General features: G+C 38.1%; 1 protein-coding gene across 2 annotated transcripts; it reads left to right on the top strand.

Moving 5' to 3' along the window:
* The first annotated feature begins 218 nt into the window (after positions 1-218).
* si:dkeyp-120h9.1 (Y+L amino acid transporter 2-like) lies at positions 219-17467 on the top strand. 2 transcript variants are annotated; one of them, XM_047383551.1, is made up of 12 exons: positions 219-524; positions 4130-4430; positions 4556-4731; positions 5735-5877; positions 7762-7887; positions 12124-12268; positions 12387-12510; positions 13719-13822; positions 13938-14034; positions 14122-14271; positions 14705-14888; positions 15950-17467. In XM_047383551.1, the coding sequence occupies exons 2-12, from the start codon at positions 4302-4304 to the stop codon at positions 16042-16044; spliced, it is 1473 nt and encodes a 490-aa protein (XP_047239507.1). In that variant the 5' UTR covers positions 219-524; positions 4130-4301; the 3' UTR covers positions 16045-17467. The 2 variants fall into 2 exon arrangements, with proteins under 2 accessions (XP_047239507.1, XP_047239508.1); XM_047383552.1 differs by lacking the exon at positions 219-524 and adding an exon at positions 638-1085.
* The last annotated feature ends 456 nt before the right edge of the window (positions 17468-17923 follow it).

Raw genomic sequence — 17923 nt, 5'->3', positions numbered from 1 at the left:
CATAACTTTGATATTACCATTTACACATTTTGCCAGACTATTATTTTTATTTTATTTTTTTTTGCTATTTAAGTCATAGTTATGAGTTTTAAAAGTCATAATGGTGAATTTCAAAATACTAATTCGGACTTTCTAAGTCATAACTATAAGAGGCAGAAATCACAATTGTGAGTTTTAAAATCCGAACGTATGGCAGTAATGGGCTTCCATATTCGCACCTGGTTTTCGCTGCGGATGTAGCTATGCGGCTCGTCGCTTGCCAAGGGATGGAAGCAGCGCTCCTAAACGCTCTCGGTTTAATCTAAACATCCATTTAAATCTAAGTGCTTCCAGTGTTTAACGAGCCGACCTCCCCCTGGTCTCTCTGTGAGTTGCATCAGTCATCCTGTGGTGGTTGCTGTTGACGCGCAGCCTGAGCAGATGTTGCTTACTAACTAACGTGGACCAAAGCTAAAGTTCTTCCTGCGCCGCACATGGGTTGCTGCTTGATTCTGACGGCGAGGAGCGTGTCGGCACGTAACGAGGTAACTAAAATCTGTTGTGCTTTATTTACTGATACGTCATTTGCATGAATTTAGAGACAAAGCAGCATTTAAAAGAGACGCTTCCAGCATGACTTCATTTAACCGTTCGTAGATGCGCGTGTTAGCATGAAGCAACTCCTACATCATGTATGATCCACTAGTTGTTAGCTTGATGCTAACCAGAGAGCTTCGGTTTAAAATAAGCAGCGTTTGGCTTTACGCCTGAATCTGGGGGATAGTTAAAGTTCGTGCTGTGAAAAACAACTTGATTCATCCTCCGCTGCCCTTTGAAATCCACATCAGGCCAGCAGTTAACCATCAGGGCTGGTTGGTGGCTAACCATGAACACAACGAGATGAATTCAGGGTGGTGACGGAAAAACTAGAGTATGTGATGCGTCGTGTCGCGTTCTCCGTGGCTGCGCACACGGAAACAAGACGTCCCGAGTCCAGGTTTTTACAGCCTCAGTCTGGCTCTCTTAAAATGCTGATTTTTGTCTTCTTGGAGGATTGTCAAGGGATCGAAATTGACTGAAATTGTTCTTGCAGGCTTCACTGACGGGTAGAGATTTGCATTTCTGTCCATTTTGTTTTGGGGTTTTATACTGTTGGGTGTAGAGGGTAGATGTCAACTTTGGAAGGTCAATTTGCGGATTCCGGATTTTTTTTGTGTTTTTTAAGTTTTGTGTAACAGTAGCTGCTTGATGCAAGCGGCCTAGTCCTGACTAAATATTTTAGGGTATATATTTTTTGAGTTTTGACTCTTTTTCAATATGAATTTCTTAGGAAACACCAGTATTCTCATTTGCTGGTGTTGGAATCTCTTCAAAATTGTTCTACTTGAACATATTTTTTACTACTGTTAGCCTATCAAAATAAAACTAACACTTTTGTAACGCTTTGGGCAGAAATGACAATTTACCAGAGGTAATGTTTCTGCCGGTTTTTTAAACTCCAAGCCTCGGACTTTAACCCTCAGCTATGCTGATTGTAGTCTAGGAAATGGAGAAAATGCAATCAGCTTTTTGTAAAGATTTTTTTTTTTTAAAGAAGGCTTTAATCTCTAAAGCTGGCATTTAAAGGGTTTTTCTTTTTTTTTATTAAATAAAATATAATGGAAAATATGTTGCTACATGGCAATCTTTAGAAGATGATTTTAGTGTCCAAGGGACCCACGGCTTTGCACAAAAAGTACAAAATTATCAGAATAAATTTTACAGCCGGCTTTCTATTGACTCTCCGGCACAATTTCTATGCTCTATATGGGATGTCTGTTTTTGTTTGTTTGTTTGTTTTTCTAAGAATATGAAACTCCAATTATTAAAACAGGTATTTAAGAGGTTAAATATCCATGAATATTTATGGTCATCTTTTAAAAGAGCAACGTTTGTGTCCCAAGCACAAGTGAAGCACAAGTAAGTTTTTTAAATTTTTTTCTTAAATTACTTTTATTATTTTAATTTTTTTTAGATTGAATTCAGATCACCTTGTTTTTTTCTTTATAGCTACAGACTCTCAGTGTGTCTTTATGCTTTGGTTTGTGTCTCTGCATCAAAATCAAAGCAAATACATGTTTCTTATATTATTTATGCAGCGGTTGGGAATAATTTCCTATTTCAAATAAAAGGTATTAAATAATGTTACACATTTTTGTTTAAAATGTTTGAGTAATTATTGTGAAACTGGTATTTTTTGGTCCGTTATCTCACTGTGAGAATCTCATTGCGACTCATTCTAAGTTTGTGGTTTGCCGTGTATTTCTCTGGCATTGTTTTAGTTGCACACCGTGTTCTGGGTGTGCTGTTTTTAATTTGATGTACATGTTTGAACCAAACACGAACAGCAAGTTTTGGAAAATAACCTAAAGGCTTACAGTCAGGGGTAGTTAGCACTCGATGTGGAGCACATCAGTCCGTATCAGAAGGCTCGCCGTCAGCAGATGTTCTTCACCTTCTTGCGAAGTTTAATTGTTTCCTCCAGAGATGGATTGTAAACAGGGATCCATTAGCTGCAGGAGCCAGATTAGTTTAGGGATACAGAACAGATGCTTGTATAATTTCCCCGATGTAATAAGGGACACGTGGTGGCCACAAGGTTTTTACCTCCTGCAAAGGAGGTAAAAACAAACTTATTGAATTGCCCATGAATAATACCAGACCCATATTTGCTTGTGGTGAATGTAGAATTTCTTAACGTCTATTAAAAAAAACACTGATTAGGCTTAACATTATGACCATTGCCAGGTGAAATGAATAAGTCCAAGTATCTCTTCATCATGGTGCCTGTTAGTTTGTCAGGCACATTAAGCAGCAGGTGAACATCGTGTCCTGAAAGCTGACATTTAAAGCATAAAGGCTAAACTGTGATGGCTAGATGATCAGGTCAGAGCGTCCCAAAAAATGCAGATCTGGTGGGAGGTCCCCGGTTTGTAGTGGAAGTATCTAGCAGTAGAGGTCCAAGAATACACGGTGCATCACAGTTGTTGAATAGAAGCAGACCTGCTTACTTTTTGTATTCTTTTTTTTCATAGAAGTTGGTCTCGTTGTGTCAGTTTCCCTCTGGGATGATATACATTTTTAAAGATTACAGGTGACGGTTGCATTTTAAAATTGTTTGCATTGTTTCCATGCCTTCAGTTTGTGAAAGGCTTAGGAGTGACGCATACCTCTGTTCTCGGCAGAGACGGATTCAGTCCAGTGGCCAATTCTAGGTCTTAAGAGCTGGTGTTCTGCAAGTTGAAAATGTTTTCCTGATCCAACACACATGAATCATATAAAGGGTTCATTAGCAGGTTTCTGCACAGCATGATGACATGCTGATGAAGTCACCCAGCAGTTTAAATCACCCAGCAGGGTCACAGTTCAGACATGCAGGGCACTGGCTATAGAGGATTGGACTTGACCACCCCTGGTCTAGTGGCCTGAATAACAAATGGTGCTCTGTAGGGTAGTATGACTGGCACCACTTCAGCCAGTATATTAGGAAAGCCAAGCTGAAAAAGCTGCAGACTTCTAAGTGGTCTGAACAATCCTTACTTGTTGTTATTAACAGCATTGATGCACAAGCATGCCACCAACACACGTTTCTAAGGGGAAATAACTATTTCTAACAGTTACCACATGCCTCCATTGCTGTGCACAGACTGGATAGTTTGTGGATGATTGAAGAGTGAACACAGTTTCTCTTTCCTGAATGAAGTTGAGCTTCATCATGAATCATTTCAGCTAAATAGACCCTTCTGCACTTGAAGCCTTTGGCAACCTTATTGAATGCTCTTCCCTATCCTCAGTTTTAAGGTGCTTTGAATAAAGATGTAAATGTGTGAGTTAAAGGAGACTGAGGGGAAAGTAATGCTTGCCGTGTCACTGCAGCTTCACATACACTGAAGTTAAACAGCTGCTCAAACTCATTAATTCATGTTGGGGGGAACTGTGTGTAGCGGAAGATGAAGCAGGGTAATGAGGAAAGTGTTTAGGTGATTTGTCTCGATGATGTATTGGACTAAAATCACATTGTCCCTTTTGAGAAACTGAGTTTTAGGTTTAAATAAAACTTTAATGTGACTGATCTTTTTTATTTTTTTTTTGGTTGTTTGGTGTTTTGCAGGTATTCGACCAGAGAAATACACCTTTGGATTCCCTGGCTGTTTGAGATGGATTTAATCTTAAACTCCTTATAAACCACTTTTTGTTGGGAGTTTCTTTATGTATGTTTGCTCTATTCTTAATCAATCGTATTAACCTTTTCCTTTGAGGCTTAAAGCTGTAAATTAGTAATAATGGTTGTTGATGGAGACACGACGTCGGTGGGCAGTGGTGTTCGGCTAAAGCAGGAGATTTCCCTCCTCCATGGGGTCTGCCTCATCGTGGGAAACATGATTGGCTCTGGAATCTTTGTCTCTCCTAAAGTAAGACTCCTATCTTCCTGAGTAAATATTTGATCCTCATAAATGAATCTTGTTACCATTTTGTTGTCTGTGTTGTATGTTTCCCCACTTTGTCCTGTTTCTCCACACATCTGTTGTCCCTGCAGGGAGTTCTCATGTATACGGGCTCTTACGGCTTGTCTCTGGTGGTGTGGGCCATCGGAGGCATATTTTCTGTGTTTGGAGCGTTATGCTACGCCGAGCTTGGTACCACCATCCGCAAATCCGGTGCTTCTTACGCCTACATTCTGGAAGCGTTTGGAGGCTTCTTAGCTTTTATTCGGTATGTCTGAGCGTCCTTAAAGCTGCAGAGGTTTTTGTTTTTTTTCTTTCTTAATTGAATGAATACAGGTTCATCTCCATTAGGGCTGAAACAATTAATCGCATTAATTGATTATTAAAATAATTGTCGGCTAATTTAGTAATCGAATAATTAACTTGACTATACACACTCTAAAACATGCTATTTGTTGAAAGAAGAAGCTCATTAAAGCTGTAATTAGGCCAAAATTGTAAAAAAATAAATAAATAATACATTTAGCATTTAAGATGAAAAACTTTCCTTGGCAGTAAATATGCTTTCTATCCAGATCTCCTGAAGCGGCAGAGCTTTAGCTTCAGCTGCTTGAAAGTCTGTAAAAAATCTCCTATTAGGTACTTTTGCCATCCGATTATTAATCAATTAATTGAAAAAATGGTCAACAGATTAATCAATTAGCAAAATAATCCTTCGTTGCTGTCCTCATCTCCATTACCCGGAGTATCACCAAAAAGTGAATTCAATTCAAAAACCGAAACTATCCAGAATAATTGCACATGGAATGAAATACCTCACGTGTTTTATTTCTGTTAATTTAGTTGATTCTGGCTTAAAGCCAATAAAAACTCAAAATTCATTTTTTACATACTTAGAATATTACAAAAGACCAATAAATATATTTTTTTAATTTTTAATAAAGAAATGTCTGGGCTTCTGAAGTGTTTTGGGATTTCCTGGTAGATGGCTGTTCTGACTTTGGACTTGATAAAACATGGCATGGGCTGTGAAATAATAATGTGCAACATTTCTGCTTTGCATTTTTTAAATTGGTCGCATGTAATGATATTTTCTGAGAAATGAAATTTTGGGTTTATATAAGATTTGTGTGTTAATATTACAAACACATTTTTAATTGAATATAAATGAACGTTTCAAAGTTGATCACGTTAGGAGCGTGTTAAAGCCAGAAACAAATGTGCTACCAGTGTTATGTCACACAGTAACTGACCATACATATCGACTGCAGGCTGTGGACGTCCCTGATGATTGTAGAACCAGCCTGTCAGGCAGTGATAGCCTTGACCTTTTCCAACTACATGGTCCAGCCTTTCTACCCCACATGTACCGCCCCTTATCACGCTGTCCGCCTCTTTGCAGCTGCAATAATATGTAAGTCTCTTCTTCTTCTAAGCTTGTTGTACGGTTTGTTTGATCTATTGTATACTTACTGGCTGGTTTTTAAAAAAACACACGAGCGTAAATGAGATGTTACTTGCAGCTATGTCCTGCAGTTTCGCTCACAGGTTTGGTAACTATAGTACAATCAAAAAGGAGCATACTGAAACACATAATGGTATTAATTATTTACAGTCCAGCAGCTTTGGTGTTTGTGCGGGTGTTAATACTTATTATACTAACAAGGTTAAAAAAAGAAAGACATCTTTAGCTTTTATTATGCTACATACAGTCCTGTGGAAATGGGTTTCCTCCTCAGATTCCTTCGGTTTATGCTTTTTTTTTTGCCACACCTACATGTTTTAGATCGCCAAACATGTTTTAATATTAAAGAAAGAAACAGTTTACTAACCCTCTTTAATAAGAGTAAATATCTGTTATCGGCCATAAAAGCAATATTAATATCCGATATCTGAACTGGTATCGATTGCGTTATATCAGTGCAACCTTAATTTTAATGTTTCCCAAAAGCACCTTTTACTATACGATTATAAATCAGTTCATCAAAAGAATAGTCCATAGATGAACCGATTAGCAAATTAATCGTTAGTTGCAGCTCTAGAGTGAAGAGGAAAAAAATGGAAACTTCTTGGAACATGTGCATCTAGTTACATTTGATGTAAAACTAGCACAGCATTTAAAAAAAGATAAAAGCGGTCCAACATGGTGGGTGGTAGTGCGGTGGTCTGGGTCTGCTTTACAGTTTTAACACCTGGGCGACTTCTACCTGATGGAACCAAGAATCTTATTCTGTCGGAAAATTCTGATGAACGTTTCCTCTTCAAGTCGGGAACTTGAACTCAGATGCACTTGCCCTATGCTGCCAGCCAGTTATCTGAAGCACACCAATAACTTCACGTCTCCATGGCTAAAAAATAAAATGGTTTTACAGTGGTCTAGTCAAATTCCATACTTAAATCCAGTTTAGATGCCGTGGCATGACCATTTACAGTTCCACACAGAAGAGTGGACCTATATTAGGTACTAACATTTGTTTGTAGTGCTCCTTGAATGTGTAACCCAGTCCCTCAAACCCCTGTAGGGTTGTAGAATTTCCAGCCAGCAGGAAATTTAATTTCTGTTGCTCATTGTTCATCCGATCTCACAATTTTACCTAAAAACTGTTGAGTTTATGTTGTTCACAGTTCCTCAAACGTTGCACTCTATGCAAAAATGATGCACATAGACTTGGATTAAAACTTCCTTTTATATGAAATGTTTTCTGCAGTAGCTAGCTTCACAATTTGAACATTTGACACCATAAATGCAGCATGTAAATGAGGGGGGAAAAAAGAGTTGAGGAGCCGTCGTCATCTCAACATAACTTCGTAAAACAATTAATTAAAAATAAACGAGGAATATGTGTGTTTATAGCTACACTGGTGACTTTTAATCCATTTTATAAGATGTCCTTTTTTGACAGTTGAGGCTTTGTTGTGGTGAAGTAAGGAACTCTCTGAAGAATAAAGGCAATGCAAACACACTCGCTGATCCTTTAAACCTGTTGGTTTTATTTAAACAACCTGGTATTTTATCATGACGGATCAACAGGGATAAAGGTGTCGACTAGACAAGGTGCGAAAAGATCAGCAAGATGAGCTGTAAGCTTAAAGATGGGAATATTCCTTCAGGTTATTAAGTTTCTACATGTAATGATTTGTTTCTACAAACGGTTGAAATGCTTAATATTCTCATTTTTTGTTGCTAAAGGTCTAACAAATTTAATAAAAATCCCAGCCTCTACCCTCTTTTTCTGTCATTTTATTCTTCTTTGCTTTTTATTTACCTGCTGTTTTCCTCCTTTTTTCTGCCCATTAGGTTTACTGACTGCTGTAAACTGCATGAAAGTAAAATGGGGAGCGATTCTCCAGGTCATCTCCACTGTAGCAAAGGTCCTAGCTCTCATCGTCATCATCATTGCTGGCTTGGTTAAGCTGGCTCAAGGTATTGTCCTGTTACCTTGCATTTATACAGCTGCAGTAGTAGTTGGCTGTTGAAGCTCATAAATGGAGGACTTGGACACTGGCTTTGTTCAGGACTGTTACTGAAATGCTGTTGCTAGTTACTGATTAGCCTGTAAAGAGGTGGAACCAAATGGCTTAAAGCATGGCTTTTATTTATAGAGACTGATGATTTTATGTATGAATCAGGCATTGATAGTTTAGATCTTAGTAAATTAGATTACTTTACCAGTTATTACGTATTATAAACTGTATTGCAGGGAAGCTGTGGGATGAGTTTAGGATTTTGATCTTGAATGTGTTGTCCCATGTGAAATCAGCACGGCTTTCTAAAAGACACTCTGCCATCCTTCTAGTTGCTGTTTAGAAAATCTTTCTTTCCAAAGAAGTTGGACTAATCCGATTAATTCAGAGTGCAGGTTGCTTGAGAGATCGGGCCTTCTCAGAGCTGAAGCCAGCTTCATTTGCTAAAAACAGGCCTAGATTTGTAACTTTGGCAGCATTTTGACATACAAGTTTCTGGTTTGTATCTGTGACCATTACTCATGTAAACACTTAAAACTGTATTTTTCAAGTCTTTGTCACATCCCCTTGCTGATCTAGGGGAAATAAGGAGCGCCTAACATAAGTCAACAGGCTTTTAAGGTGTTTGTCTGTCATTATTGTCATCTTTAAAACAAATTGGTGATGGCGACAACTCAAACCCGAATAGCAAGCAAAGCATCCATAATTTAAAGACAGTTTCACTTTTCTAACAGCAAAGAACATAATATACAAAGATCATTTCTAACCAACACATAAACCTGAGAAAATGGGAATTTTTTAACAACAACAGAGCATAAAACATATCAGTCCCAATGCATTCCTACGTGGGATGTTACATCTTTATATAATGTTTTCTGACTATACAGAATCTCAAATTTCTTGCGCCATCTTTAAAACGTTTTTTTTTTTTAATTTAAACTGGACTTTTTTTTTTTTTTTTTGCTAAGATAGATCTACTTGTAATTGGAATTAAAATAAAATAAATAATATTTTACAGATAAAGAAATCTTGTCTATAACCTCATCTCTCATACTTTCTCTTTTTTTTTTCTAAATCTAAACAATATTTTGGACCTAAATTGCCTGAGATTAATGTTCCGGAATCTTAGCAACTGTTCCGGACCTGAGTAAGACAAGTTCATCTGGATCTGGACCGCCATTGTGTTCAAAGTAACTGTGATTATGACCATAGACATTGTCTCCTTGTGGAGCTATGTCCTTCTGTTGTTAATTTCTAAATAGAGTCTGGGTTTTGAATAAAACAGATGATGATGCTCTGATTTAAGCACTACTGCGAATGGACTGAAGGTTGATTGAAAAGATCTGGAAATTGGAATCTGAAGTTTAGAAAGTTTAGAATGTTAAAGTGGAAACTGTCAGATTTCACCTTTTTAAGGGTTTATTGATGATTAAACTGTATATCTAATCGGATGCTAATTACCCTGAAATGTGATGCCAGCCAAGTCACTTAGAGTTAGGGTTTAATTGAGTTATTAGATCTAGCCTAGGCAGGTTTGTATGGACACAGTCAGCGCTCTTACTGTAAGGTGATGACTGGCTGTCTTTAATGGTGAGCTGTTACCAGTATAAAACGAAGTCTGTTTCATCTTGTTTATGGGTTCACATCTGGACCTCTTAGTTGCAGTTTGCAGCCTTGTTTGGTGCCCAGATCACAACTTTGAACTCTGCGGCACATCACCCTTTCTAATAGAGCAGTGCCTCTTTTACCCTTTCTGTCCTTTTTGTTGGAAACGGTGGGCACATGTCTTAAGTATTTGTTTGCACACGTGTGTAAAAAATGAAGGGGTGTATACTGATAAAACAGTTTTTTATTTCCAGTCTTACTAGAGATCGGAACCTCTTGTGAGTCTGCTCTGGATTTGGCAGATATTATTATATTTTCTCTATTTTTTTTGGATAAGAATGATGTCAACAGCTGATTATTATTTTTGAAATAGGCTAAAAAGTACAACTTTTGGAAATGAAGTGCTAAATGTACAAATGTTCTTTCTGTTTATTCGTGTTCTTCACCTCCACATGGAAGCGACTTTGACACGACCACAATTGAAACTATTTTAAGCCTAAAGCAAAATTGAAGCAACTTCATGCTAACCAGTTTAACTCGCCTTGTAATTCTTCGAATTCATTTGAACTCCTTGTTCACTACATTGCTTATGCATGTGACTGATGGTGTGTTTTTTAGTTTACAGGTCCTTCTCAAAATATTAGCATATTGTGATAAAGTTCCTTATTTTCCATAATGTAATGATGAAAATTTAACATTCATATATTTTAGATTCATTGCACACTAACTGAAATATTTCAGGTCTTTTATTGTCTTAATACAGATAATTTTGGCATACAGCTCATGAAAACACAAAATTCCTATCTCACAAAATTAGCATATCATTAAAAGGGTCTCTAAACGAGCTATGAACCTAATCATCTGAATCAACGAGTTAACTCTAAACACCTGCAAAAGATTCCTGAGGCCTTTAAAACTCCCAGCCTGGTTCATCACTCAAAACACCAATCATGGGTAAGACTGACGACCTGACTGCTGTCCAGAAGGCCACTATTGACACCATCAAGCAAGAGGGTAAGACACAGAAAGAAATTTCTGAACGAATAGGCTGTTCCCAGAGTGCTGTATCAAGGCACCTCAGTGGGAAGTCTGTGGGAAGGAGAAAGTGTGGCAGAAAACGCTGCACAATGAGAAGAGGTGACCGGACCCTGAGGAAGATTGTGGAGAAGGGCCGATTCCAGACCTTGGCGGACCTGAGGAAGCAGTGGACTGAGTCTGGAGTAGAAACATCCAGAGCCACCGTGCACAGGCGTGAGCAGGAAATGGGCTACAGGTGCCGCATTCCCCAGGTCAAGCCACTTTTGAACCAGAAACAGCGGCAGAAGCACCTGACCTGGGCTACAGAGAAGCAGCACTGGACTGTTGCTCAGTGGTCCAAAGTACTTTTTTCGGATGAAAGCAAATTCTGCATGTCATTCGGAAATCAAGGTGCCAGAGTCTGGAGGAAGACTGGGGAGAAGGAAATGCCAAAATGCCAGAAGTCCAGTGTCAAGTACCCACAGTCAGTGATGGTCTGGGGTGCCGTGTCAGCTGCTGGTGTTGGTCCACTGTGGTTTATCAAGGGCAGGGTCAATGCAGCTAGCTATCAGGAGATTTTGGAGCACTTCATGCTTCCATCTGCTGAAAAGCTTTATGGAGATGAAGATTTCATTTTTCAGCACGACTTGGCACCTGCTCACAGTGCCAAAACCACTGGTAAATGGTTTACTGACCATGGTATCACTGTGCTCAATTGGCCTGCCAACTCTCTTGACCTGAACCCCATAGAGAATCTGTGGGATATTGTGAAGAGAACGTTGAGAGACTCAAGACCCAACACTCTGGATGAGCTAAAGGCCGCTATCGAAGCATCCTGGTCCTCCATAAGACCTCAGCAGTGCCACAGGCTGATTGCCTCCATGCCACGCCGCATTGAAGCAGTCATTTCTGCAAAAGGATTCCCGACCAAGTATTGAGTGCATAACTGTACATGATTATTTGAAGGTTGACGTTTTTTGTATTAAAAACACTTTTCTTTTATTGGTCGGATGAAATATGCTAATTTTGTGAGATAGGAATTTTGGGTTTTCATGAGCTGTATGCCAAAATCATCCGTATTAAGACAATAAAAGACCTGAAATATTTCAGTTAGTGTGCAATGAATCTAAAATATATGAATGTTAAATTTTCATCATTACATTATGGAAAATAATGAACTTTATCACAATATGCTAATATTTTGAGAAGGACCTGTATTTTATTTTAATGATTGGGTTAAGTAGGCCATATTATTAATTTTGGCATAAATTATAAATTCACTCTGACTTAAAAGTGAATGTGGCTTTCAGTAATCTCTCTATACAAACCATTTTAAAACAGAAATGTTAATTTAATTTTGGCGCTTTTGATCTAATGTTCATGACTGTTGATCTTCATCGGCAATGAAAGAAATTTCGAAAATGTTTTGTAATAAAATGTTAATTTTTTTAAAGTATGGCGGTCAAGGAGCTGGGAATATGTGGGCACCTAACTGAATAAGTTAGAAGAACCATTGTAACCAGTGAGAAATATAGTCTGGAGATAATCCCTATGAACAATTGTTTTGCGGCAGGTTCTGATCAGAATTTTGAGGACTCCTTTAAAGGCTCGAAGCTGGACCCAGGTGACATGGCCTTGGCTCTTTATTCAGCGCTCTACTCCTACTCTGGCTGGGACACGCTCAACTTCATCACAGAGGAGATCAAGGACCCAGAGAGGTATAGTCTGCTGTTCTCATGTGTTCCCTCTGTTTCCTTTACATGTCCTTTACACTGAAAAACTAACAAATCTGTACTAAAAAGTTTTAAGCCATTTTTCCCTTTACTTCCTTTGTAGGAATCTGCCTTTGTCCATTGCAATTTCCATGCCCATTGTCACAATAATCTACATTTTAACCAACGTAGCTTACTATGCGGTCATGGATGCTGACACAGTGCTCTACAGTGAAGCTGTTGCAGTGGTGAGTTTCTGCTCAGTTCTCAACATTAAAACCCAAAACCGCTGTATGTTGTTCATATAGTAACCCATCAAACACGCTGATTATGTGAACACTAATCCCTACGTGGAAAGCCTGCTAGGTACAACTCCTTGCAAAAGTATTCACACTCCTTGAACCTGTTTCTATTTGCTTTTAAAATGACGTTAATGTGTTTTTCATTGTGATTAATTAAAACAAAGTGGTGGATAATTATACAGAGGAACGAACTGTGGATTTTTTTATTTGTAATAATGTAAAATTTTATTCAGCCCCATCTGAGTCGATACTTCATAGAACCACTTTTTGCTGTAATTACAGCTGCAAGTCTTATTTGGCGTTTCTCTAACAGCTTTTCACATCCACACACTAAAACTGAGTCAGCACCTTCTTTTAGATATTTTCTGTGTCTGTCTATTATTTTATGCCCACTTCACAATTATGGATTACTCTGTGTTTGTTTGTCACAAAATCCCAATAAAATACAGTTTGGTTGTAACATGCCAAAATGTAAAAAGGTTAAAAGGGTATGAATATTCGGCATGGTACTGTGTCTCCATTTATCTATTTATTATCTGCACAACATCATAGAAACATCAGGTTATCATCTGGACTTCCTGCCTTTGGCCTTCATCATTTCCAGTCTGGTGGACGAACACTGACACAAGCATCTGGCTTCGGCGCGTCGCTTTGGTTATCTCCGACCGAAGGAGTTGAGACTGCAGTGACGTCATTTAGCTAAAGACATTAGTGCTCTATGCAGGGACAGGGGTGGGAGGTTTATGATCTGATTAGAGCACAGATGGGGGAACAATTGTTCTTAATGACTGTTGTCAATGTCGTTTTAATATTTTTATTGCAATATTCAGTATGATGGTTTACTGATGATTTCACCAACCTATGATCTGTCTATTGAACACAACTGAGAGAGAATGGAGTGATTGCTGAAAAGCAAAGCGTTTCTGCTTCCGTTGACATTGGTACAAATTAAAACAAAGAACCAGACTAAGTTATAAATTGACCCTATTTTGACTCTGTTACATGCAACTATTAAAGGTTAGCCTGACTCCCTGCTTAAGTATTTATCAGTTTTAATTATTAAACTAAAATAATTCGTGTTAAACGTATGATTTTTAACTGAATTATATCTGTGAATGAGCATCAGCGACGATCTCTCTTTATTTTCCTTTCAGACGTTTGCAGATGAAGTTCTGGGCTGGGCTCGATGGCTGATTCCCGTTTCTGTGGCCATTTCTTGCTACGGAGGCCTTAACTCCTCTATCATTGCTGCCTCTAGGTTGGTAGCCACTTAAAACATTTGATCTATTTTAAGCTTCCTATAAGGACCGGTTTGCCTCAGTAAGCAGTGCTGGTGTTTTTACCCTGTGCAACATTTTTGTTTCTCCCTGCAGGTTGTTTTTTGTTGGTTCCAGAGAAGGCCACCTACCCAACATGCTGTGCATGATCCACATAAAACGTTACACCCCAATCCCAGCCCTACTTTTCAATGTTGGTTTGTTTTAATATTTTAGTAGTTCTCAGGCAAAACTCTGCATTTGGCCTCTTTCTGTGCTTCATGTGTTGTTCTCTTTTAAGGGGGGCATGTCCTTAATTTACCTGTCCGTGCCTGATGTCTTTCGATTGATCAACTACTTCAGCTTTAACTACTGGTTGTTCATCGGCATGTCTATAGCCAGTCAGATCTACCTCCGCATCAAAGTTCCCGATATGCCGCGTCCTGTTAAGGTAGGAACACTGTTTTAGTCACTGTAGTCTCACATGTGCCTGCATGTTGACATGCAACTTCAAAATGAATGAAATATGTGCATTCCAGTCTTATTGGTCCAGTGAACGCTTAAAGGATTTGAATTTGAGTTGCATGGAAAGTTTCCCTGAATTTTTTTGACACAGTTGGTCATAGACTGAAAGTAAAATAGTTTTATTGCCAAAGTATTTCTTTAAGGTTTCTGTACTCGGCAGTAAAACCATTGTATGTCTGGTCATCATATGATGTTTTTATGCCTTACAACTCTGTTTGGTTATTTCAGCTATAAAACCGACTCTGGTAAAAAAAAAAAAAGAAAAAGCTGCTGAACAAATGGACATAAGAAAGATCGCATTAATTTCTTAACATGCCTCTGTTCTCCTGCCCTTCCTCCTTTTTCTTTCTTCCCTGCAGCTGTCTCTGTTCTTCCCGGTAGTTTACTGTTTGTGCAGCATTTTCCTGGTGGTGGTGCCTCTCTACAGTGACACCATCAACTCTCTTGTTGGAATTGCTGTTGCTCTGTCTGGAGCACCAGTCTACTACATCTGTGTCCATCTACCTCCCACATCTAAACCAGCCTTCCTTGGAAAAATGCTTGGTAAGAACCACCGTGTTGAAGGTTGTTGCAGTGTCTGCTATGCTTTATTTTTTCTAGAGGCAATTTACTTTGAATGATAGTAAATATTTCAGAATTTGATCTATAGACTCCAGTTCATAGGTTTTTATAAATTGCTCCTTTTAATATATGTTTAAATTAAGGGACATATTTTCCTGCAGTTTGTCATTAAGGTGTGCTGCAATTGTTTTATAGATTTTTATTAAATATTACAAAATACAGGTGGAAAACCTCTTTACTTAAAGCTATAGAGTAATATTTGTTGAAATACTGAAATTGAAATTACACGGTTTTTTTTGTTGCTTATCTTGTCCATTGGGTATTTTATTGCTTCATGGTTGGATAACTTTTTTTATTCTATTTTTGTATACACCTGTATAGCACTTTGGTTGCCTTTTGTTTTGTAAGGTGCTTTATAAACAAATATTTCCAAATATGAAGACAAATAATAAAATAAATCTCCAAAGATCTGGCAGATTTTAGAAAATAAAAATTATTTTGGCAATCCTAACCTAAAACAGAAAACACTCAGTCTGATTTAATGTCGGTGGGACACATTTTTTTTATTTTATTTTTTTATATATCTTTACTTGGCATTAAGAACAGAATGTTATTTACATGCTTATTTTCAAAATGCGGCAGAATTAATCAGTTTTAGTCATTGGCATAAACAACTTTGTGTTCCTCTGAATAACTTTCTGCAGTAGGTAGCTTATTTTGATTGTATTTCAAACAGAACAGTGTTGGGAGCTAAGAAGGGATTAAGATTAGTGTTTTAAAGTTCAGTCTACTGTAAAGTCTGCATATGCTTAATAATGAAGTATTGTGTACATGTGTTTATAACTCGGGGATAAGTTGTTCTCTTACTACTCTCCAACTATTAGTAAACGGTGCAAAGTGGTTAGAAATATGAAGGTCTTAGGCCTTTTGTTGTTTTTAAAACCAACATTAGTTGATTTTATTTTTTCATTTTTATGAAAATGAACAGTTTGTTTGCTTGTCTTGATTTATTTTTCTCATGCTTTTCTTTCCTCCCACTGTAGATAAGATCTCTCTGTTCACCCAGAAACTGTGCTTCTGCTGCCTGCCCACGCCGGATATTGATCTGGACAACATAGACCCAGAGAAGATCGAATGATGCAGTGACCAAGAACCCTGAGAAAAGCACTTGATGGTGAATGAATGGACAGATAAAGGAAACTGAGTTGCACATCACCAGGGATGAGATTAAAAGAATAAGGAAAACCTCCTGCCTTCTTCTTCTCACATCTTACAATCAGAAAGGCGGCAGCAGGATGTCTCTCAGCGTGCGCGCACACTGTAACCCGTGCACACAAGCAGTTTACAGTGTTTTGATTAGGAGTTGAAAGTGTGTATGTGTGTGCGTGTGTGTGTGTGTAAATGGCAGCAGCATAGTGAGTGCAGAAACTCACTGGCATTCCTCAGAGATCACAGAAACAGTTTTGCACATCTTCTATCACAGTTTTGTGGGTTACAAAAAGTTTTATGTATTCCTGAACCGAAGGACCACCTGCAGATATGTAGAGATTATTTTACGTTTTTCAGGAGTTATGAGATCAAAAGTGCTGTTATGTCAGGTTGTTTTTCACTTTATCATCGTTTTATTTTGAAGACATCAAAATCTGCTCCTAGCAGTCTCCTTCGTGAAGGTAATGCTAACGTCCATCAGCAACTTAGAAGTGTCTTTGCCCACCATATTTTTGTTGAAGTTGTGCCTTATTTTTGTCTTTTTCCTGCCTCTTTTCACACATGCGCAACCAACTAAAGATGGAAACTATTTCTTAGAGTTACTGTGATTGTTGTGGGATTAAATACTCAGAGGCAAACCTCAGGATCAGTCACGCTGTTTTTGCTGATCCCCGCCAGTCTTAAGGGATTGAATAACACGTAGGACTTTTAATGTTTCACTGTTTCACCATAGAACTAGTAGAATTATACTTGGACCGTCTCTTGTGTTAAGCAGACGTGTGGTGTTTGGACTACATGTAGAAAACTGTATGTGCCTTCCTGAGTGGTGAAATTTTTCTGTTTGCTGTTGTAACGTCTTGAGCAAAATCGTTAAAGTCTCTGTAACGTAGCCAGATGTTCTTCTTGCAGATGTTGGACCAAGCAGTCCTCATATTAATATGTTGTCTTTACACGAGCACTTCCACAAATCAAGTTAATAACTGACACAAATATAGTTCATGTGCTCATTTGCTTTCTCTGGGATTCTAGTAGTCATTAAAAACAAATTGTAGTGGCTTAGTTTTAAAAAAAAAATATTGCATTACTATATTCAGCCTATTTCCATCAGATATGAACTTATATTTGACTACGGGAAGTGAGTGTTGCAATATAGGTGAGTGCTGTTTCGGTGAGTACCAAATGTTTGTAAATTGTTGTACCACAGAGGTAATGGTGAGTTCTTGTTTTTACCTTTTCATTGAACATAGACAAATCAAATGATGAAAACAGCTTAATTGTGTAAGTCCTGTCTCACCAGAAGAATGTGTGTGCTCTGTGTTTTATCCAAATAAAGTCCAAAATGTGTAATGGTGCACTCTGCTTTGACCTTTTTATCAGATGTTATACCTTTCGCCACTAGAGGTCACTGTTTCTTACTAAACTCATGACAGGAAACTGAAGCTCGGTGTGTTTTTTTTAGATTTGTTTAGCTCGTTTTCTTTATGAATATTCCGCCTACTGCTTTTGTAGACGATGCACACTATAATCTCCAGGCAACATTTAGTTGATAATTCTGATTTGCTCTGGTCTAAATAAAGGTTATTGTGGAAAAGCAACTTCTAACTAAAAAACTACTTTGCACTTGATTGCTGTTTATCAATCGGAGGAAGATGAGTTTTGTTTGCGTTGGGGGGGGCATCAGTGTGAAAAGGGTTTAAATCAGGGGTGTCAAACTCAAATACACAGCAGGCAAAAATGGGAAAAACTTGGACAAAGTTATGGGGCACCTTGATATTGAAAAAATGTTGACAGCTAAAAAAGGTTTTCCT

The sequence above is a fragment of the Girardinichthys multiradiatus genome, chromosome 13 (assembly GCF_021462225.1).
Source record: "Girardinichthys multiradiatus isolate DD_20200921_A chromosome 13, DD_fGirMul_XY1, whole genome shotgun sequence".
NCBI classification, from domain to species: Eukaryota; Metazoa; Chordata; class Actinopteri; order Cyprinodontiformes; family Goodeidae; genus Girardinichthys; species Girardinichthys multiradiatus.
This window is presented reverse-complemented; position numbering and strand designations above follow the sequence as displayed.